Genomic DNA, 23755 nt, shown 5'->3' with positions numbered 1-23755 from the left:
TGACCGTAGAAATAAAGCTGCCTTTACAAGAGGAATCCAGGCATTCTGTTTTCAGAAAACCCATACATCTGTTAAGCTTAAGTGTGTATCACGGAAATCCAGGATATGGTAATTATTTCAATTCCCAATTTCCTATCAAAAATCAATGACAAAAGAATATCAAAGCGAACGAATTGAAGACCAAGACTTCTATTTTTGTGGTGGCCCTTAAAAAGAGCCATTTTGAACGTCTTCACAAGGCCCGTTTTTAAATCTTAAGTTTTCTTGAAGGTTTCCTACTAGGAAGAAATAACTTTGTCTCTTATCATTTTCTGATGTTACTAAATCTAAGTTATGAGTTTTCTGAATCAGCTGAGCGCGTGAGACAAATATGTTAGCCCCTCCACCTCCCCCCCCCCTCCGCCGCCCCCCCGCCCCGGGCTAGATCTTCAAACACTACTGTACCACCTAATTTGAGTATCCTCTTAAAATGCCGTATACAGCTTATTTTGTTGGGGCATTTCTCCCATTCACCAAATTTCAGTTGTTGTTCATACGGTTTGTTATTTAGTCAGCTTCTGCGAGAGGAGTTACCTGTTGCGTTACGTTTTTTGCGTCATATTATATTCCTGGCTTTGAATTCCGATTTCTTGTGATCAAGCCGGAAGCGTTGAAGCAACTTCCCAGAACTAAATCGAACGGATAGCATTTCATTTGCAGTTTAAAATTGAGCTCGTACTGTTCACAGCGCTCAATTGGACTCACTTGGTCTCTTCGAAGAGTAAATTATCGCTTGCTGGATTCTTGTAGTCTGCGAGAACGAACCGTTTGAAGCCAGGAGGATTAGAAATACCTCTGAAGTGAATTCGGACACAAAAAGCTGAGAAAGGTAAACAAGGTATTATCACTTTGGCGGGTGGCAAAACTTGAATCTGTTTATTCTCTTTTCCAATCCCTAGTTCTGCACGTGATGTAAAAACGTATGGCTTTTTGGAGTTTACGTTTTCTTCATTATCTACATTTCTTAAATCAACCTATATATAACTGTAATTTCGAAGTTGCGTTTCAAAACAAGACCGTACATTTCCCGTGATTTTAGGTCAAGAGAACTGCTCGATGTTATAGAAGCGCAGCTAGTCAAGTGTACCTTTTAATACCGTAATGATTGGATTTGGCTCCCTCCTTCCAATAAGCGCCCCCTTTCGAATAACCGCCCCCCTTCGAATGTGCTTTTATAAATAAGTGCCCCTATTCAGCCCTATTCCAATAAGCGCCCCCATTCTAATAAGCGTCCCAATTCCAATATTATTTGCTGCTTTAAGAAAAATCAGTCTTGCCATGTGCAGGGCTAGAACGGCTCAGGGTTGTTCAGCAAGCCATGAGTAATTCACTCGAAAAGGATCCTTTCGACGGGATCACTAAGTCGCATGTCGAAGATGCCGCATCACGAAGCATTTATTTACGTATTGACGTGACATTTTAAGTGACACTGTCAAAGCTATCGGCGTCGAAATAGATTAAAATTCCCTCAAAACATTCACCGTATATTTGTTACTGTTACAGTTTCTGGTATTTTTCTTTTGTTGTTAAATACCGTCTTAAAAAATTTTGTTTTTGAACATTCGGCTGTTTCTGTCCCGATTGATCGCCCTGTCTCGAATAAACGTACGCCCTCCCTTGAGGAACCAAATGTAAGTAAGCGCCCCAGGCGCTAAATCGAATCATCACGGTACTTAATTATTATAAATAAAACTTAAAGTTGTCGTAAATCTCTGTGGGGCTAGTCCTTGCCAGTTTCAAACTCTTAACTAACGTGAATCGGGATATGTTTCATTGTGCCGCCCAAGGCAAGAGGCGCCCTCAATTCTCGTGACGATAATACTGTGGATGAAGGATGGAAATTTTATCTGTTTCTGTTTTATTGCTATTTTTGAGATACTTTTGCCATCCTATCCCGATTCTTGGGCCCCTAATTAGGATAAAAACTGCTAACCTTGATGAACAAAACAAATTAAACTTACTAAACAATTTGCAATGATGGTTGGAAAGAAAAAACCGGGGCAGACTGAAATGCCTTTGACCCAACTACAACAACAATCTTAGAACACTTAATATAGTTTATTGGTTGAGCCTAGGGTTGAGCCTGTAAATAAAAGCACGGCTTTTGGCGAATCGAGTCCCAGTTAAAAGCCATAGTGCTGACCGGGAGCAGTCTCTCTTTTCCTCGAAAATCCGTGTGGAAGAAGAACGCTAAATGAGTGAGGTCAGTGAGCGGTCGCGCTCGCGAGCATGCGAGCGTGGGGGAACGTGAGAGGCTCCCGTGACTGCTCGCATGTCAAACTCGCAGTTACGCTTGTTTTGCGTCCTTCCCCACGGATTTTCGAGTAAAAGTCAAGAGACATTGCTCGCCGTCTAAAGCGATCAGTAAGTACGCCAAAGACTCGCCCTTTAATTTCAGTTTAGCTAGATACATTTATATCTGACAGCATAGACAGTTTTGATGTATAGTTGTGTCGACTCAACTAGAAAATATATATTACAGACATTAGAGACTGCTCGAGGCTGGTTTTGCAAGTTCAACGTGACTGAGGGATTTTCGCAATTTCTGTGAGCGGCTTCGCGACATAATAAAACCCCTCTGGCACCCGGGGTATTGAGTGGATAGAATAACTTCATTTTTTTTTTCTACAGACTCGGTGTTCAATACATTTTCTATTTGCTCTATGAAGGAAGATGTCTTCACGTAATTCGGAGGAAGAAAACATTCTCCCTGTCGAGCCCAGCGATGAAGCCAACAACAACGAAAAGGAAGCCTGTGATGAGGTTACAAAGAAGCTGGAGCACGTTCTTTTCTCGAAAATTGTGAGGCTCAATGTCGGCGGCCACTTTTTCTCGACCAGTCTAGCAACCCTGAATAAAGATCCAGGTATGTTTTGGTATGTTATTTTCAAATTACACTCTCATTTATCTGATTTCTCAAACACCGGTACTAGCGTTCTTCCTAATTGCAATTCTTGGTTATCTTGTTTCCCAATATAATGGCAGGTTCCATGCTACACGCTCTGTTTTCGGGAAGATTTGACACAAAGCCAAGCGAGGATGGATCTTACTTCATTGATCGCGATGGAACTCACTTCCGGTATATCCTGAATTATCTTCGCACTGGGCAGCTTATTGTGCCTAAAGACGAGATGGTGCGAATTCGCGAAGAGCTACTGGCCGAGGCTGAATTTTATCAAGTTGAGGGGATCATCAGTGAGCTCACTGCGAGGCCATTCAAGAATTCAGTTATTCTATCCTCAGATCAACGCGAAACCTTGATGAATTGGTTGAAGGAAACTCAAGCACTCAATAACACCAGGGACAACTTGTTCTTTGCTTTGTTATATCGTGCTTCCCGTGATGGCTGGGCTGCTGCCGACTTTCACGCCCGATGCGACTACAAGGGTCCTACGGTGACAGTGATCAAGAGTGGCGAATACATATTTGGAGGCTATACCGAGCAACAGTGGGAACACACCGGTAAGCATTTTAACCCAGCGTATTTGATTTAGGCATACCCACAAAACAAGACCTTAGAAACTAAGTTTATATGTCAGAAAAACAGCCTTGTCTTCTTTTCTTAGTTCCTGTGGGGAGCTCAGTGCAAATTATATATATCTAATTGTCATGTTTTCTACTGCTCTTAATTTCTTTAGATTTTGAGAATATGACTCCTAGCAAAGTCGATCGAACCCGATCGAGCTGAATTTCAATCGAACTCAATCGAACTCAATCCATGGATTAAGCTCGATCAGGAACATGTTTCGATTGAATTCGGCAATCGAACGAAATAGAACTCGTACAAAAACAATAGCCCATATTAGCATTCTCAGTACTAGACTGGAACTAGCTTGCAACTTTCTTTTCAAATGCACATAGCATTTATCTCTTGTTGCCTTGTGTCCACGTGACGTTTGGTCACGTGGACACGAGGTCATGGAGTGAGTCGGTGCATTCCTTCCTGTGCAAGAAAATCCTGTGTAACCCATCTTTGCGTTGATGATGTAATATTCCTGTGAAGGGAGGTACAAAGATATGGGTTGGGCAACTTGCCGGTTAATCAGCTTTGGCTACGAAAGGCAGGTATAAAACGTAACTGAACTGAATACATGATAATACTTGTCTTTTGGTTAACATCTTTTCTGGCAGTTAATGTTCTCGCGTGATATCTGATATTGTTCACTAACTTCATGTCAAGGGTTTAGAAAAGGGGTGCAGTGTTCTTAAGTAGGTATGTAAAGGAGTATCTTTTCTCGACGAAAGGTATACGGAAGGCATAGCTTTCCTGTCTGGACTTTGGGGCGGAACCTCCCCTTATAAAACATTTTTAGTCTCCCCCCCTCCCCCCCCCCCCCACACACCCACCCCAGAGAAAATGCGAGACCATCCTTCTGAACGTCAAATTTAGTTGACCAGATGTTGATCTGCTGATAGCTTCTGCAGGTCACAGAAAAGCTAGCGATTCGTTCCTGTTCAGCCTTATTAACCCAAGTGGTCTGCAGCCAACAAAGTTGCCTTTGAAAGCTGGACAAGAAGAATTTGCCATCTACTACGACAAAGACCTTGGGCCAGCATTTGGAAAAGATCTTTACATTGAGGCTAAGCCCAATTCCTGCAAATGCTCTGTAGACCTGGATAACTCCTACCAGTGTCCACCTGATGAGGAGTCTCAAACGTTTTTAACGGGAGATGACGAATTTGATGTCGATGAAATGGAAGTATTCGGGTTTGGCGGGAATGAGAAGGTAGAAAACCCCGGCTGGTTGTTGCTGAACAGAGCTTTCAGTTTGCTGAAGTCGTGATCTGGCATCTCAGCTGTAACTTTAAAAACAATAGAGTACCTCAGATAGATAGTAATTGCGCTCGCAGAATGCTTGCTGATCTTCACGCGTGATTGTCGTGTGCGTGCTTCTCATGTCTCCAATCGGCAGCGCTTCAGCGTTTTTCTCAATTCTCGTTCGTCGTCTTCTGTCGACTGATGAGGGCAAAGTTACTTGATGCAAACCGCTGTTCAGGGGTAACGAGGGCTATGGGACTTGAGACTACTTAGACGTCTAGTTATGAGGACCAGTTCTGGGCAAAATTATGTGAATTATTTCTAAAACACGGAATCAATAGTTAGAAAAAAGAAAACGTGAACCCTGTTTCTATTTAAACAATAGAGTGTTTCTGTCGAGGAACTATCAGTTGATAGTTGCCCCGCGGAAATTTGATGTTCTTAAAACAAATATGCCCGAGAAGCGAAGCTTCGAGGGGAAAAATGCTAGTTTTAAGAACAACAAATTCCCAAGGGTCAACTATCAGACCGATAGTTCCGAGACACAAACACTCTATTGTCTTTATTGTTCACCATCTAAATTTTCTTCCGCGCGCCAGTTCAAAATTCATATTGAATTATTTTCAACTTTTTTAGATGAAAGCCGTGAAAGGTAGTTAGAGCCAAATGAAAAATTTGGAAAAGAAAACAGACAAAAACCCACTTAATACATTTCAATTGTTTACTTTCTGTACGCTCGCTTCTTTATAGAAACATTTACACGGACGAGTATTATCCATCCGGGTATTTTCCTCGGACGGACACTATGGGCTGATAGTGTCTCTCCACGGATGAACACTATCGCGTCACGTGATCAATTTAAACCAATAAGAATCGGAGAAAATTTACTGGTGAACTATAACGAGTTATAGAAACACGAATAGAAATTTGGGAGAACGAGAAATGCTGTGGGAACACGAGCCACAGGCGAGTGTTTCCACAGGTTTTTCCATGCATTAGCTTTGGCTCGTGAAATTTGGCGTCTAAATCGAGGTCGAACTTTTGCCGTTCTATTCGAACAGAACAGCAAGGTCGACCCAAATACAAATCTGTCGATCGTAACTGATTCAGACGTCGAACTTTAAGCGTACTTTCCCAATAGCGACATTAGTTTTGGCTCATATAAAGTTCCACGTTTCAAACAGGCCAAAGGTGCTGTTCTGTAGCACATTTAATTCCTGTTTTTATCCTTTCCAGAATAGAGCGTGGTGAGCGTGAAGTTGAAATTAATTACTTATTCCTTCCCACCTGTGCTAACATTCCGAGACCATCTCCCCCACCCCCAACTGGGAACAGCTTTCTTTCTTTATTATTGCCGGTCATATCTAAGAAAACAATACCAACTCCTACCGGAAGGATAAAGTAAGCAGTTAATTTATATAAGTTTTAGAGCAGTTTTCAACTGAGTGTTGTAAAACCAAAACCAACGTAATCACTCTAGCCAATCACAAAGGACGCAATCCAGTGAATCAATCAAAACTCCAAGTAATGACATGTAGCTAGCTGACGCAAAGCGCGGGAAAACGCCTGCGAGCGAGTCACGATTGGATGAAAAAGTGGCGCAAGTTATTTTCAGCCAATCGTGTAGCGTATTTGATGCAAAACCAATTACTTTTCGACACTCAAATGAAAACCGCTCTATTAACCATATTGCATTTCATTCACTGTTGTAAGGAATCCGGATAACTATATTCGTATACATTTAGTGTTAAGCAATGTGGTTGTTAATCTTGGCCACTAAGTCAGCCCTATAAGCCCTATTTTGAAAACATTTTTCGTCCGTGCGACCGTGTTCCACTATTATTTGGTAGATGTAGATAGTAACCGCCTGTAAATTATCCGACTTCCCCCTTACAATGCAACATGAAAATGAACCCTTTCCATAAGCGGACCCTTTTTCAAAATTCTATGAGCATTCCAAAAACATATCTATGGTTAAAGTTTGGGTAACAACCCTTGTAACGGCTCTTTTGTTACCGTAGTTGTACATTATGACTAAAGCTTAAATCTAGCGTATATATAACCAACCATCACCCTAACCATGTAGACAACAACATGAACAAAATTAATGCAGCTGAATTTATAGATTTGAAGTAACTTGATACTACTACCTTCATTTAAGCTTGCTATTGACAACAAAAGAGACCTCACGTTAGAATCGAAAATTCCAGTAGTGGGAAGCTAGTTCAAAACGAGTTTATACTGGTTCCTATATAACATGTATAAAAATAGTGCATTATTTAGCTTATCGGTCCCTTCTAAGTCTCCTTGAGCGGTTTGGAAATAAGCTTAAATTAGGGAAGTTCTTTCCGAGTGCATATCTACCAAAAAGCGCCGAGTTCAGTAAATGTTATTCTATTCTTTGATCAAAGATTTTTATCCCAGCTGAACAGAATCGTTGCTAAGTACTGACTGCTTTTATTAACTACCTCTAATAGCTACTCCGTGTTGAAAATATAAATAAAATTCAATCCGTGTTGCAAGGCCAATGCTTTGATATATAGACTTACCGACTGATCTCTCTAAAGGTAATCAAGTATTTCGGGTAGACATGAAAATCGTTGAAAACTACGAAAATAGTTGGATTTTGTTCCATGTTGACCACGGAGTCGTAGAGGATCTCAGGTTTCATTGGGTCTATGGCAGGAGGCGTCTTCATTCCTTCCTTGCCAGCGGTGTGTTTCCCGACCAGCACTCTCGCTAGATACATGTAGCAATCACCGTTGGGACGTGGCTGTGAGTATATATTGGAATAAGAAGCATCTTTTGCAAAATAGACACCATCACCATAAGCCGCACCTACCAGAGGTTCAGATGTTTTAAGTTTAAGGTTAGTAAAAGCTTTTACAACAGAAAAAGTCGAGAACCGGAAACCTGGCGAAAAGTGGTCCATGTGAATCCAAACGAATGAATACAGTATTAAGGGCACTTTTTAACTAGTTCCAAAAATGCTAGCGTTAACTCTATAGTAACAGTTTGCATAAGACTTGTGATATTTCAAGCTAGTTATACGGCTCAGTGATAATATATACGATCAATATGACGTGGGAAATAGGTGCGCCTTCTGTTGCGTAGGAAAACACCGAGAGACTCGCGTTACCGACTAAAGTCTTGGAACTTAGACAACTTCAGCTCAATCTCGTTACCCGGGTCTGAGTTAAGCTATAAGAAAACGTGGCATACACAAGCGCAGTAACATCGGAGTAGATATGGTGACGACAGCTCCAAGGCTGCGAACGAGGAGAATCACTGGGAGCGTGCTTGTGATTGACTCACGTCGGATCATACACGAGTTTCTGCTTACGCTCGTGATTAAGCCTGTGTTTATCACACACGTGTGATATTTAATATTTTCACTGGGCATTGATGAGGGTACGTACCGTTCATTCCGCACAAACTCCTGTTAAATCCCTGGATATTGATGGATTTCACGCTGTCGGGTTTCGTTCCATGGAACAGTTGCAGTTCGTTTTCAAGAGTCCCGTTCTTTTCATCCATGGTCTGTTTCCTCAGCATGTATGAATTAAACATCGATGGGTTTTGAATTCTCTCAATATTTGTGATGGAAGCCTTCCCTCGCATTGATTGATGGAACATCTTTTGAACCGCTTTATATTCCTGGGTATCCGGTGCAAGGCTAACCAAATGAAGAACCTCCTCTTTTCCACTTTCGTCACGAGGCTGTGGATCCCATTCAGCAGGAAGAGGTAACACTGTTTTAAGTTAATAACGAGAAAGCTGTTATCATCCACAGGTCCTTTCGAAAGAGTAGTCAGTAGTTATAACAGGAAATGATGCTGATAAAATGTAAGAAGCGTGGAAATTCACGTTACCAGTACAACGCTGGAAACGACATGCCTAAGTCGGTGAAAAACACGGGAAGGCATGTAACCGTTGGTAGACTTGAGCTCTGAAACGGTGCTCCAGCGAAATCTAATTTCGGCAGCCTAACAGTAATTGATAGCATGCTATTACATTCTTGTTTTGTGCCAAAATGTGAGAGAGTACAGAGATTATGAAGCACGGACAAAGAAATTGAAAACGATTGACAGTTGCCATCACTCACAGTATTTTGAAAATTTATGGATGATCACCGGTGAAGGCTTCCCAAGATTGTCAACGATGACACATATAGATCAACCGTTATTTTAGTAATTTTAGCATACTAAAAGGAAATCAATGAGAAAAAGCCGGACTTTGTGTGGGCATTACGTTATGACAGTGACATTTATGTGTTTTGTAATTAAAAAGTGAACTCCCCACTGTGTTCTTACCATCTTTACGAAGAACCCTTTTGATAGCACCCGTTCTCAAGAACGTGACCTCTTTGTTTCCAAAGTTTATCTCAGCCTTCAGATTCTGATGTGCGAATAAAAGCGATGGTTTCTTTGCTTTATAAGCTGATTCTATATCATTGTTGGCTATTTTATCAAAGGGGTCGAGTTTTCCAGCTGGATTGACCAAATACCACTGAACAGTTTTAGAAATCTGATCCGCACGCTCCTCTTTGTGCTCTCTTTCCATCTGTTCCTGGATGGCATTTGATACCGCTGAGTTCATGTCCATCACATCTTTGGGAAGCCCTTCCAGTCTAATAGTATCTGGTTCTGGTTGGTCAAATTTCACATCTTGAGCGCGCGACATTCGCTTCAGTTCCCGTATGCAACGTCTTGGAAAACGACTTATGATTTCGCGTTTGATGACACGTGGTTCATTGCAGGCAGTGGCGACTCCGTCCTTCAAGGCTGCCATAGCTTCATCAAGTGACTTTTCCCGCCCATGCACAATGACCTTTTTGTAACAATACTTCTTCGTTAACTCATCAGCTGAAGCCAGACAAGCTTCTAAACCCTCTTCACCATCATCATCATCATCGTCTTCGTCGTGTTTGCGCTGGCAGGAGTCCAAATTGTCTCGCTGCATTGCATCCAACTCCACCACGAATGCACCAATCAGGGAAAGGTCATAGACGACAACTCGTATCTCACGAAGTGAACTAAATGGTCTCCTGGTCAGGAGTGCGCGGATTGCTCCGAAAACCACTTTTGCTGAGTCTTCAGCTGTCCGTCCCAGTCCACCACTACCAACCGCTGGAATGGACACTGACACCAAGCCTAAGGAATCGACTTCTTTGACAGCTTTCTCCACGCATGTTTGAAGATGCTGTTTCGTTCCAGATCCGACAACCATATGCACGATCTGTTTCGCAGACAAGCGTCCAGCAGTAGTGGTCACAACAGATCCTGGACGCTGAGGAGCTTTCAACTTTAACTCCTCTTCGACTGTGCTACCACAGGCTGTAGAGATGACGTTGCTTAAATTTCCACTACTCATGTCAAGATCTTGGGTGACTACATTACAGATTGCATCGGAGTTTTCCTTGGTGATGTCTCCTTTCACGACCTTCAACTCGATGTTTCCGATGCGAACTGCTTTGCATTTGAAATCGGATCCAACAGGAATTGGTTTGTTCTTACGGGCTTCTCGCTTTCGAGGCTTCAGCACTGGCATATTTCTCTTCTTGAACTCAGCAAACGTCTCTTGGAAAGCTGTAATTCCTTTCTGATCACCGCCGAACACTATAAACCGGAACTCCTCTAAGGGTGACTCTGGATTTGCCTGACTGTAATCAACAGCTGCCTGGATCATAATGTGGACGGCGGTTTGATACGGGAAACCAAGGTTACCAGTCCCTACAAGTGGTAATGCAATTGAGCAAGCACCCAATTCGGACGCCTTGTCAAAGCATTTTCGAAACAGCTCCCTTAGAATCTGTGGATGAAAACAGCACATGACATTAAGGAATAAGCCCTTGAATTCATTTAGCAAGCTCCAGGCTGCTTTTCCCTTATCCATTTCTGGTAGGTAATCTAAGAGGGCGTTGCTTTGGGATCATCCGGATCAGGATCAATGATCGAGATCAATCGGATCAGGGTGCATCAAAGGAACCGATGAATCCTTCCCCAGAGAGGATTCGTCGGCTCCAACATTATCGGAGTGATCTCGCATCATTAATCCAGATCCAGATGATCCCAAAGGAACGCACTCTAAGTCTTGGGATTGTCTCAACAAAATACACAGTGCTCCATGTCTTAAGCCTGGAGTCCTTGTCATTTCTAAAAATAATTCTAAAAACCATTTTTAGAAGAACTATGCTGAAACTAAAACTGCAACCAAGTTTTACGACGCTGCTAATAAAATGATCTCATTTGGCACGAGAATGTTCTTATCCTGACCTCTTCTTGCTCAGCATGTCCTTTCCACAGGCAACATACACAGTGAATAACGTAACGGCAGGGCAGGTTTTCAGGTCCCGTGTGAACAATGTCACCCATGTCAGCTGTCGTCTCTTTCAACTTCTTCAACTCGTCCTGTAAAGCTGGACCGCCAGCTTTGCTCATGGCATTTGCAATCGCACCAATGGCAAGATTGAACTTTGACCCCACAGAACACACTAACACGTCAGCCTAGAACACAATTAAGAGACAGCACAAAGTTGATTACTAACTTGAAGATGATAATGGTAAATAAACTGACGTAGGTAATTTAAGAAAAGCTGATTGACGTTTCTGGCTTCTGCCTTTCGTCCGAAGAAATGTGTTTTACGTGCCCCATCGACTCAGCACCTCAGTTTTTTACAGAAATTAATCTCTCTATTCATATAATACAGTTGTGTAAGTGAGCTTTGAAAGTTCAAGTGTGTAAACATATGGCTATCAGAAATGGCAAGTAATTAACGACCTTCCTTTTGGGACCAGCGAAGCACCACAAATGGACCGGTGGTTAGCAACATGCGACGTATTCCCGACAATGACCTTTCCTCCAGTCGTTACATTAGCAGGCTAATTTATTCACCCTGGGCTTAGGAACCTAGAAGACCTAAACTAATCAATTACGTAACCAATAGCCATCCTTCCTGGGCATTAGTTAACAATAAAGATTTACTCCTCTAGTTGGGTGATTGCTCACGTTCGCAATCCAAGGGACGGGATTTTTAAATGGTCTCTTAACTTTTACATACAAAAACTCCTGACTTCTGTTCCAGTGATCAAACAATTAAAATGTGATGCATGGCCATCTATCTGTAAGAGTTCACCATGAGATAGTAAAAATGATCGGCTAGATTTTGCAATATTGTGTAACATCTTGCCAGCGGACCTAGCTTGGCATGCCTTTTTATTTGTTTCACGAACTGCTAGCTAATGCCCAGGGGTTGCCCAAGGGCCGATGGGCAATGTTGATTTCGACTGATGGAGGCATTACAACAAACCTGTTCTTCTTCAATATTCCCCGTCCTCCAAATCATCTTTTTCCGCTCTGAGGTGAAAAAGGTGTCGTCTTCATCGAGTTCCTCATCGCCCTCACTTTCGTCGCCGTCTTTAGCTTGTTCCTCGGTTTCTGTTGTTATCTCTATAACACACTTGCAATCTCGTTCCACGGTTTCAATCAACCGTTTTCCTTCATCCTGGGCTAAGAAGTTTCGCATGCCAGGGGTGGAAATGACGAACCTCTTCTCCTTTATTTCGTCTTGCAGAGCGTACATCTTCTCCTCAACATCTTTGACGCCCTCTTCAGTTCCTGAAAATCTGATCAAGCCCTCACTTTCTTCTAAAGAAATCTTGACTCCATAGTGGGTCAGTTCTTCTTCGATCGCATGAAGATCATCCGTGTAATAATCGTTGAAGAATTTTCGATGAATCGACGAATCGAGTCGGAACTGGCCTTCTGTTGCTTTCTTCTCGTTGAGAAAATCCCTCATTTTCTTTACGGCCTCTGTGACATCTTGTTTGAACCCAAAGACAGCTATGCAAGTTAATTCACGTTTGTGGCGGATCGTCAGGCGTTTGACCATTTTCTTGCAGAGATCGTCCCAGTTTTTTGAACGCATTAGGTTATTATCTGAGTCGACAACTGAAAGATTGCGATCGCTTATTAGCAGGTTTTTTGTCTTTTCTCTCCCTTGCTTGGTTTCAGAAGGCGTCCGTCCAAGAAGGATGACTTTTTTGCTTTTTTCATCAACGTTAAAAGCACATCCTTGCAGTTCATCAGTCATCTTTCTTTTCCCAACCTTTGTTTTCAAGATGTCTAAGATTTCTGGGGGCATGGCTATGGCGTATTGGTCAATTTCGTCCAGGCGCTGTCTGAGATAAGGCATGACAGATGTCATATGTCCTTTAGGCGTCTTTATTACAAGGTTTTTGTTGCTCAAGTCGATCTTTACTTGAAGATCTTGATGAAACTTTTTCTTCAAAATGTCTTCGATTCTGGCATTTTGTAGAAGTTGAAGTTTTTCACTAGTTATGTCAGTCAACGTCTTCTGCTCTAACTTTTTCTCAAGTTCTTCCTGTCTGATGGCTTTTAACCGATCTGACAGCTTTTCTGCAAAATCTGACATATTAGATTTCTGGCAAATCAATTTAACTGTTTGAGATTCCTTCAACAGCTTAACTTGCGCTGTGAACTTAGGAAGGATTCTTTCCATCTGTGGCAACTGATCGGCTACTGCTTCCCAAATGTCCTCTTCGACTGGAAATTCTTTCGCGGCACAACTGTCAATAAAGCTGTCAATTATTTTTGAGCAGCAGTTTTTCCAAGTGCTCTCATCAAATTCTTTGTCCACCTTATTTCCCGGTGAGTCGTGTTTTACGAGAACGTATCCTTCTTCATTTGTCCACCTTACGCGAGCGTGTTCGTCCGAATATAGAAGTCCTCTCAATTTTTCCTCTTGGTTGGATTTCATTAAAAATTCCATAATGTCCTTGTCTACAGCTTTGTAAAATTGCTGACCAGTTGCTTGGACGTCACCTGATGTAGGCCGCGATGGTCTTGTCGGTTGGTCAACTGGCACTAGTGTTCCGATAAAAGGGAAGAAATGCTCTACGTGCAAAGGCTTACCATCAATGAATTGGTCGTTCTTGGTAGATTTCTTTACACCTGTAGACAAGAACGAAAGTTATAGCACTAATAAATTTTTGAAGAAAATCGGTTACATATATCAGCAATTTTAATGTTTTAATTTGCCATGAGCACTTTCTTTTAAAACATGACGTCAGAGCACTAAAAAGGGCAACCACGCAACTTACGTAAAAAATCGAATTAGTGTCGAGCAGTTAATACAAAACCATGCAGAGTGGCAAATAGCTATACCCAATCTTCTCGTTACGACTAAAATAATTATCTTGAATATATTTCATCCTTTCTTTTGTTCTTAATTTAGCACCGAGAACGTCATTGAACAAAAGGACTCATGAGTGACACAATACGTTAATTTAAAAATACGTCATCGAAATAAGTCTCTAAGCCGTATCTTAAATGACCAAAAATCGTGTTTTAGTCAAAGAACCGGAACAACGTACGACAGAGATTTTATCACGATTCTAAATGATTTGCATTCTGTCTCTTTATATTGAGTGAAAGGATAGTTGTGACATAGGATGAGGGACTGACTGAATCTAAGGATTAGCGGGATCCATCCGATCCATAAGAAAAGTGTTAATTCATTTAATTCATTAATCGACTGCTTGGTGTCTCGGTTTCAAGCCGTCTCGCTCTCTGAATCTTTTTCGAGAATCGTACCCAGAAAACTAGCTTTAATCATTAATCGTAATCATAATTTATCTAATTTCCTTTTTTCGACTTACTTTTCTTTTCTTTGAAAAACACAATAGCTCTCTTGTCCTTCCCTTCTTCGCCCCAGGCTGGATTGAAGACAACGTTCTCCAGGGCACCAATTTCGTCAAAGTACGCTTCCACTTGCTCTCTTGATGTGTTTTCCGAAAATCCGCTTACATATATGCTCTTACATTCGGGTGCTCTTTCAATTAACACGTTTACACCATCAAGTGGCTTTTTCGCCGCTTCTCTGACAATCTTCGCAAAATCTGAAAACATTACCATTACCAAAGCAGTAACTAGTGAGACCCTCACATTGTGCAGAGTGTAATGTATACAGCACTGACAGTTAGTAGTCATGAAGGTCCCCAGCCCTTGCCCACTTCCGGATTTGTCCTGACTCTAGTAGTCAGCCTGGGCTTTCCTGACTTTGATCCTTGCCAAATATGAACGGACAGAAACCTTGACTGAGTATTAACGGTAGGGCACGTGTGGATTTTTATGCTGGCACAGATGCAACTTACCATAAGCGTTGTTCAATTTTACTGTGGCGTTTGCGTTGAAGTAGTAAACGTGACAAATTAACTTAAACCTGGATGACGTTACGGGTGAGGACCAAGGTGTATTTCTTACTCAGCTCGATATGACGCAAAATATTTATTAAATCTGGATGGATATAGATAGTGTGATTTTTTTTCCATGCCACTATCAAACGCTGCCAGGGTAACTGTTTACCTGAAATTTTTTCAGTTTGCAGTGCAACAATGGCTTTTCCATTTGGCTTAAACCACTTCACGTACTTAACATCATAACCGCTGATTCTCTCGATGTAGTTCATTATTCCGTCAGGTGTTGTCCTGTGGTGCAAACCTAACACATACAACTTGTTCCACTCGTACTTGATGTCCGGCTGGATAAATCCTAAGGACACAGGATGGCGGGGCCCAGCTCCAGGTTGGTAAGTAGGTCCTGTTCTCAAAAAGAAGTCAAAAAAAATTTGATTCACTACGCGTTACCCTGCTGCCAGCAAACGGCGAACGAATGGTGTCTCCACCCAAAAATACTTAACAAGTGGTAATACCAAATGGTAACTTTTTTAAAATTCTGTCCAGCCACTGCGAACACTGATAAAATTTATTCTACTGCAGACAAGAGTCGATGGTAGACAAGATTAACTCATATCTTTTTATCATGACATGCTGAAAGGGCTATAATTTGAACCTACCCCGTGTACCCGACTGAGATCTGATATCACGCCGGTAGTGGTATCAACGAGAATCTACTGTACTATTGAGATGTATGGTTTAATGACACCATTTGCTACGTTTCCCTCATTCATGAAGTCACTACCCAGTTGGGATTCTTAATAGTTTGTTCACACAACATCAATTCAGAATCATGCTGCAAATGTCATGAGAATTGAGAAAGTGATCAGTAAAAAGAAATTGTCGCAGCTACTACTGTAAGACGTGTACTGAGACCTGAAAAGAACAATTTGCCAACAATTTTATGGTATATAATAGTCCGTTTTATTTTCACGTACTCCTCGAGATGTTTAGTCATTGTCGCGAATACCTGCCGTCGACAGTATTGAGGAACGTTTTCCATACCGCATGGTGGCTGTTTCTCACCTCCCCTTCCTCTGGACCTTCCTCGTGCACCGTCAAAGCCGCGTCCTCGCTTTCCCCTTCTTCCATGACCATCCTCACTGTGACAACGTCTACCAGCTCTTTCACTTGGTTCATTTCGGTGAGGAACTGATCGATTTGACGTCCCTCTACTGCCCCGACTTTGGGCTCTTCCGCGAGGGGCTCTAGCCGTAGTCGCGTTGTTTCGACTTCCACCTCCTGGCCCTTGTGCTGAAATAGAATAAGAGTCGATGTCTCACCTGGTTGCTTGTCATAATACTGAAAATCGTCTGCTTTTGAAAAACGAACATTCAAGACGTATGGCCACGGAGACCTTTCTACGTTAACAGCTGCTTCAAAATAGTTGTTACCTTCTGAAGAAACTGCTACTGAACTTTTGAACTTTTGGGGAAGAGGGAGTGGTTGGGTAATGGAAATCGCATCACACGCCGGAGGTAATCTAGAATTTCCTATAACAAGTGTCCCGGATTTCGATTGGTCAAATCAGACGAGACCCAACTACTTATAAACATTACGTCTTGCTTACGAACCAGGTATATTGCTATTCTCCTGCATGGCGATAAAAAAATCTAGTCAGTCCAATGCATTATAAAAAATAAAAGCACTAGATAAATTTAGTTCCTGTGCACCCATTTTCCATTTGACCGAGAAATAGTCATTCATCACTTCAGTATGAGATAAAACGTGAAAAACTGCAACTAACAGGAGCGACTGCGCAGACGAAGTAACCCAGACAAAAACAAACTAAGAGATAATTTACCGTTAAAAACACCAGGAAGTCTCGGGAATGTAAATCATTATGTACTCTTTTATCAACACTCGTGATTGATAATACCTTCTCTTTGTGCTCTTGGATGCTGACTGCGCGGTTGTACCTTTTGCCAGGTGGATTGCTCAGACTTACATAATAGGTCGCTATGGTGACGATTCTCATTAGAGGCACCACCACTTTCTGCGTTATTCTCCTGGTCCTTCTCAGCAGAACTTGCGGCTTTCTTGTTGTCTTGGTTATTAGGATATAAAATTAACTAGTCAATTAATAACTGTTACATTCTATTTACAAGGTTGATAAAACCTGTCAAAACAATGTTGCATTTTTTCCTACTCTCAAATATCTTCAGCAAGTATTTCAACGCTGTTTATTGGGTAAGGAAAACGTTCGTCACTCTATTGTTCTAACGTATAAAATAGTTTCAGCTTTTGTGCTTTGGTGATCGCTACTACGTCCCGGCGGGGGAGGGCTGTGGTTTTTAAACAAGTGTAGCCGTCGCAACTGTACTCCCAGAATAATTTTATACGAAAATTATACCCCCCCCCCCTGGCAATTGAATTCTAATTTTAAAACGTATCCCCCTCCTGAACAGGTTGTAAAGAATGAGTTTTTCTATCCATCCTTTCTTGCATATACATTTTTTTATATTAAAGCTACGAGCCAACGTTTATTATGGGCAGTCCCGCATAAAATTGTTTCAGATAGCCTTTCTTTGGAGTTTTTTCAGCCAAATCGTCATGTAACTGACTGAGGTCATCATGGCCATTCCCGATGAACGTCACACAATATTCCAGCACGTTAATTTCATTATTAATAGCAAAGCTATCATGAATAGACCTTTTTAGCTTGGGCGGTTTGCGGCCCCCGTCACCCAGTCAGACCATGTGATGGTACTCTTGAGAATTCTCAGTTCCTTTCAAATTTTCAAATAGTCAAGCAGGGGTCACTTTTCTTTGAATGAAGAATTTTTAGATGGATAAAAGATTAATTCTCGTGAGAATATCATGTGGTCTGTGATGGGAAAACAAACCACCCAAAGCTAAAAAGGTCTATTCCTTAAAGGGTGTGGTTGTTTCTGAGAGGTGGTGGGTGGACTCTTATTGACGTACTGTACCACAATGAACAACAATTAGTCCAGTTATAAAAATCATGAACATCACTTTCAGCAAAGTTCTCGAGTATAAATGAGTCACATTCAAACGCTTTGCGATATAAAACTCCAAAACAATTGTAATCATTCTTCCTGGTTGTTTTAGTAAGACATCAGAGGCAATGGCGTTTATGAAACCATACATGTAGATAGTTTGTTATAATCATCTGTATCCACATAAATATCTTTACAATCCCAACACACTCTCTGCATGCAGATCCGTTTTTATCAGCTGACTGTCAGATTATAAATAAAGTTGAATGTTGAACTCACCTGCCATTTCAGTCCTCTGCTTGACAGGTATAACACTGTTACACTCCTCCTAAAACTTGACAATGATGTTTCAAACCTACCACATCGCATTCAAAGTATGTTATTTGTAATACAACTGTGAAATAAGTTGTTGAGGCCAAATTATAAGTAGCGCTAAAGATGGCTCCTGTATAAAATTTCATTAACAATTTTTATTTCACACACTTTATGACAGTGTACCCGACCAGTACTATTTATCAAGCTTTGGTGCATCCAATGCTTTGATATTATATCCGGTTGAATGGGATTACTGTCGCTAATATATCAGGTTCTATATGTAAACTTGCAAACGTCTTAGTCGTTGACGTATTAAATGAAACTCTTCCAAAAGCCGTACTCTTATTTGAAAACACCACCAATTGACGTTCAATATTCGGTGGGTACGTGGCAGGATGGATGGTAGGAAAATAGATATGGGGTATTCCCCTTTTGAGCTTTCGACTTTGTTTCGCTTTCCTTTCATTAGGCCGTCGGATCAAAACATGCTTGTTAAGCATATTTTGTTTCGGCTCATCGAATTTAACAGTTTTAATCCTAATCAGCGGCCCTAGAATCGAGATAGGATGGGAAATGAATTTCAAAATAATGTCAAAATACACAAAGAGTTAAAAGAAAACTGAGGGTACCATTTCAATTTAAGGATCTGTTGCCCTGAGCTGCATCGTAGGAACAGATCTCGATTCACGCTAGTATAGAGTTTCAACGTGAAAGGGGTTCAGATTTACATCAATACCTTAAACTGAAGTGTAACAAACATACAGGAATAAATGCACCTCTATCGTTACGTTCCCTCGACTCAAAATCACACAGGAAAAGGTTAACTTAACGGAATTTATAAACCAAGTGAATTATTGCCACAATCCAGAGTGATATTGAGTGGCTTACCTTTTTACGTCCGCGTTCACTTCAGAGGTGTTTTTAATCCACCCGGCTTCAAATAGTTCGTCCTCGCCGACTAAAAGAATTCAGTGATTGGTAATCTACTACTAGACGAAACCAAGAAAGTTGCATTGAGCGAGGTCAACAGCTTAGCTTAATTTTAGTTGCGAGCAAATGTTCATTCGCTTCTTCCAAATACTGCTTCAGCACTTCCGCTCTGATTCCAAGAAATCGGGATTCAAAGCGAGGCTTTTAATGAAACGCAACAAATGTAACGCAACATAAACACACCAAATGTTCTCCAGTCTCCGTTTCATTTTATTTTAATTGAATAATAAGAATCAAGAAAAGCAACTGAATATGGCGGATAGGAATTAGGATAAGCTGTATAATTTTTCAGGTGGATGTCAAATTACTAAGTAAGCTTTACACTGGTGGAAATGGACCTTTTTACCTATGTCACGTTTTCCAAACGGAAACTATGCTGTAAAATATTCAGGAATGTGTTTTCGAAATTTTTTCCAGGTTTTCTGAAGGGATCTTTTTACCGAACGGTCATGCAATATCCAAAATTTTGCGTATTTTTATATAGTCAAAAAACCACGTGCACCTCCATAGAATCAGCCTCTTATCATCTGTGCAACATCTCCCGGATAAGGAAATTCTTATCTACGAAAACCACCGAGATCCTGGTCCATGCTTTTGTGTCTTCCAAACTCGACCACTGCAACGCTCTTTTGTACAATGTGCCGAAGTGTGCTTTAAAAAAGCTCCAGTCTGTTCAGAACGCCGCTGCCCGACTTATCACGTGTTCCCGAAAGTAGGACCACATCACTCCAATACTGAAAGAATTACACTGGCTTCCTGTTTCTGAACGCATTAAATTCAAGATTATATTACTTACCTTTAAGGCTCTTCATCAACAATCTCCTGTCTACATTCAAGATCTAGTAACGTACTACCAACCTTCCAGAATCCTTCGATCATCACACTTACTACTTCTTAACCCCACGAATTTTCACCTGAAGACGTGTGGTTCTCGAGCTTTTGCTGTTTCCGCTCCTGAACTCTGGAACAGTCTACCTGTTTCTATCCACTCATGTGACAATCTAAGTTCTTTTAAATCTAAACTCAAAACTCATCTTTTTAAGAAAACGTATTATTCTTAGCGATTTTTACTTTTTATTACTTTCTTAAATGCACATTTTTAATTATTAAGATTAGTACAGCTCATTTTGGCGAATTGTACAGCGCTTAGAGCAGGCATGGATAGGCGCTATATAAATATTTATTTATTTATTTATTATTTCCGATTTTTTCATTCAAACAAAATATAATGCCGAATTATTTAGTAAATATGCGAAGTTTTATGAGAATCCGTTGGTAAACTCAAGCTTGCCAATTTTAACAAAGAAACGTACGCCTGGGCATACGTTTCTATGGAGGTGCACGTGGTTTTTTGACTATATAAAAATACGCAAAATGTTTGATATTGCATGACCGTTCGGTAAAAAGGTCCCTTCAGAAAACCTGGAAAAAATTTCGAAAACACATTCCTGAATATTTTACAGCACAGTTTCCGTTTGAAAAAAGTTATTTATTCGCCAGGCAAAAAAATTGAACTAAAACTCAATATAAATCAAAATAGATTATGGCGAAAAAGTAACGAGGAGACCGAAAAGAAAGTACAAAACTTTTTATGAGTTAAAGTTACAAACTGGATAACTGATATACAGTCTTTTTTCGTAAGAACCTTTCTTATAAGAACGTTGAGGCTGAGATTAACCAAAATTTTAAGAACGTATTGAGAACATTCCTCAGGCTGGAAGTCGATTAAGAAAGCTTTTATTTTGCTAATCTGTATATTAAATGGCAAGCATAAAATAATGGTAACAAAAAATGTTAAATTAACCCAAATACTTAAGGGCATTAATACAAAATCAACCCTTGCTGAAAACCATCCTCAGATATCCACCTATTATAGCCTACAAAAGAGGTAGATTTCTCAAAGACATGCTCGTAGGGACCAAACTATGAGACACATATAATCACATCACATCTATCATGTAGGGAGTCCGTGTTGTCCTGTCTTCATTATTTTTATACCATGTAAATTTAAGAACATCTTAAGAACGTTTCAAGTCTCGAATCGCAAAATTAGACGTTCTTATATATTTCGTTCACGCTGTTTCAACAAACACGTCACTGTCGGATACATGGTTACAATCAGTTTGACTAAAGGGTTCAGTATTGCTGTACCCAGATGTAATCAAGACAAGTTTGTTTCTGTAAGAATTTATTAGCATCATTAAAAAGTAACGAAACCGATAAAATAATGAAGAAATCAAATACTTCCGCCATAATAAAATGTTACTCTGACGTCTCTGAAACTGGCAAATGGAAGTCACGTCGGACTACTCCTCAACATATTGGGGCTTGTCTTAAGTTCTTTGTTAGGCCGAAACATGATTAGTCTGACCTCGAATGAAACATGTTTCGTTATGAAAAGGTTTCACATCAGACAGTCTATTGCGCGAATCATGGTTGAAACATGATTATTCTGAGCATGATTGAAACAATCTCGCGAGGTAGTTTCAATCATGATCAGACCAAACACGTTCAAAATGGCGGATGGATGCGGGGAGGAGGCGACTGCCCAAAAGAACCAAGATTGGGGCTATTACGAGGCCAAATGATGGGCCGATGAAGAAATACAACGGCAATTATCGGCGATGGCTAGAAACCAGAATATTTGGGAGAACATTGCCGCAAAACTAAACGACCGATGCGAGTACAAACAGCATAAATTATACAACCATGCATGAAACGTGTTTGAAACCGACATCTGATGTGAACAATACAATGACAAACATGTTTAGGCGAAACATGTTTACTCTAATCATGTTTTGGCTTTAATGTGAACACAGCTATAGTAAATCATATGTAGAACCACACCAGCACATAAAGATATGTAGGTTTTAGCTCCTTTTTGAGACAGTGTAAAAATTTTTGTTTATTAATAAGTTCCATCTTGCGAAACATGATAAAAAAATGTCCCCACAACCTACTAAATTGTACCTTAATCATTACTTGTTTGATGTCAGTCGAGCGAGAAATAATCGTTTTTGCTAAGCTTAAGACAGACGAGAAGAAGCGACGTCAAGAGGTTCCGATTTCGACTATAGTGTAATTTTATGCCTAAATGCAACTCTACCGGAATGTTCTACATCAGACTGCTTGCAAAATAAATTATTCACATTTCAAAGCAACAAGTTTGATAACAATCACGTGCTGATTCGATGTCAAAAACTGTAATTTTTCCTCAAGCTTAGCTAGCCGCCTTTTCGACTTTTCTAAAAGTAATTAAGTATTCAGGGTAGCACTGGTCGTCGTGGAATACAACAAACAGAGTTGGAACGTCTACTGAATCCACGACTGAGTCGTAAAGATCCTCAGTCCTGTCTGGATTAATTGGTGGTGGTGTCTTCAGCCCAGTTTTACCACATGCAAATTTACCAACAAGCACTTTTGCAAGATACATGCAGCACTCTCCTTTAGCATTTGGTGGCCTCGAGAACGCCAAAGAGTAAGAGGAATTGGTCGCAAAACAGACGCCATCTCCATAAGCCACACCTGGGGATCAGAGAGTTATTAAAAGTTGGTCTAACACTAAAGATTACCCAGCAAATGGAAGTGAATTTCTAGTTCCCTATATGAGACGTGCCTGCACGGTATCACAGTGGCGATTTCCAACAAAGCAAGTTCAACAAGGGTGGCCAAAGTTGAACATCACTACCATGATTCCTTGCATGCGCGTCACATGGATCGAACTTGTCATCCGAGGAAAGTGATAAATTTGTGCCTAGTATTTAGTGCATTGGATTCCGGATCAAGCGGTCCTGACTGGGGTCAGTTCTTGGACAAGACACTTTAATTTCGCAGTGCCTCTCTTCAACCAAATGTATGAATGCATGGGTACCGGCGAATTTAATGGTGGAAATCACCCTGGGTTGGACTAGCATCCCATCCATGGGGAAGTAGGAATACCCAAAGTCACTTAAAGCTACAAACCGGAGATAAGAGTCAACCACCAGACAACTAGTTTAGTTTCACATGTGCTACGTATACGTATCATTTTTTCCACAAAAGCTTCGATTAAGTCCATGAGCGTTTATGTCTTTCGTGTTATGATATCCTGTCCCGTGGAATAGTCTCCGTTCATTTTTATGGATTCCATTTTTCTCGTCCATGCTCTGTTTCTTCGTCACATAAGAACGGTACGTTGATGGATTCTGGACTCTCTGAATACTTGAGATGGACACCTCACGATCAGAGAGAGATTCCATGAATCTGTCTTGAACATCTTGGTACTCGGGTGAATCGACATCAAGGCGGACTAAGTAGACCCTCTCTTTCCTTCCTTTGCCGTCCAGAGGGTGCAAATCCCATTCTTGTGGAAGTTCTACTACTATTGTTCTACTACTATTATTGCTTATTTGGTTGGGGCATTTCTCCCATTCACCAAATTTCAGTTGTTGTTCATA

At 40.8% G+C, this 23755-nt stretch overlaps 3 protein-coding genes across 5 annotated transcripts in view; 1 reads left to right on the top strand and 2 right to left on the bottom strand.

The window, feature by feature from the left end:
- The first annotated feature begins 400 nt into the window (after positions 1-400).
- LOC145494668 (uncharacterized) lies at positions 401-5119 on the top strand. 2 transcript variants are annotated; one of them, XM_081474210.1, is made up of 4 exons: positions 401-868; positions 2709-2905; positions 3025-3501; positions 4456-5119. In XM_081474210.1, exons 2-4 carry the CDS (start codon positions 2713-2715, stop codon positions 4821-4823), a joined length of 1038 nt encoding a protein of 345 aa, XP_081330336.1. In that variant the 5' UTR covers positions 401-868; positions 2709-2712; the 3' UTR covers positions 4824-5119. The 2 variants fall into 2 exon arrangements, with proteins under 2 accessions (XP_081330336.1, XP_081330337.1); XM_081474211.1 differs by lacking the exon at positions 401-868 and adding an exon at positions 2040-2403.
- Positions 5120-7328: 2209 nt separating this feature from the next.
- On the bottom strand, positions 7329-19403 carry LOC145494660 (uncharacterized). The gene is made up of 11 exons (XM_081474199.1): positions 19218-19403; positions 18294-18369; positions 16934-17101; positions 16081-16308; positions 15185-15418; positions 14479-14718; positions 12108-13771; positions 11074-11304; positions 9112-10609; positions 8218-8550; positions 7329-7636 (listed from the first exon to the last, which is right to left on the bottom strand). Exons 2-11 carry the CDS (start codon positions 18298-18300, stop codon positions 7344-7346), a joined length of 4896 nt encoding a protein of 1631 aa, XP_081330325.1. The 5' UTR covers positions 18301-18369; positions 19218-19403; the 3' UTR covers positions 7329-7343.
- A 2154-nt stretch (positions 19404-21557) lies between these two features.
- LOC145494659 (uncharacterized) overlaps positions 21558-23755 on the bottom strand; it is a 45441-nt gene continuing 43243 nt past the window's right edge. The window contains exon 11 of one of the 2 annotated variants that reach the window (XM_081474197.1): positions 21558-22844. In XM_081474197.1, the coding sequence (XP_081330323.1) occupies positions 22540-22844 (305 nt within the window). In that variant the 3' untranslated portion in view covers positions 21558-22539. The other variant, XM_081474198.1, reaches the window with a different exon arrangement.

Source organism: Orbicella franksi, chromosome 8, assembly GCF_964199315.1.
Source record: "Orbicella franksi chromosome 8, jaOrbFran1.1, whole genome shotgun sequence".
Taxonomy (NCBI): Eukaryota; Metazoa; Cnidaria; class Anthozoa; order Scleractinia; family Merulinidae; genus Orbicella; species Orbicella franksi.
The sequence above is the reverse complement of the archived record's forward strand: the minus strand, read 5'-3'. Positions and strand labels throughout refer to the sequence as shown.

Bases quoted from the DNA above. Each gene is read 5' to 3' on its own strand.
- LOC145494660 (XM_081474199.1), bottom strand. The intron at 16,309-16,933 runs GTATTATCAATC...ATTCTATTTCAG, and splicing joins TCCAAGAGCACAAAGAGAAG to CACAAGGGCCAGGAGGTGGA. The intron at 7,637-8,217 runs GTACGTACCCTC...AACCTCTGGTAG, and splicing joins GAGTTTGTGCGGAATGAACG to GTGCGGCTTATGGTGATGGT.
- LOC145494668 (XM_081474210.1), top strand. From the start codon at position 2,713: ATGTCTTCACGTAATTCGGAGGAAGAAAACATTCTCCCTGTCGAGCCC. The intron at 2,906-3,024 runs GTATGTTTTGGT...ATATAATGGCAG, and splicing joins AACCCTGAATAAAGATCCAG to GTTCCATGCTACACGCTCTG. The intron at 3,502-4,455 runs GTAAGCATTTTA...ATCTGCTGATAG, and splicing joins GCAACAGTGGGAACACACCG to CTTCTGCAGGTCACAGAAAA.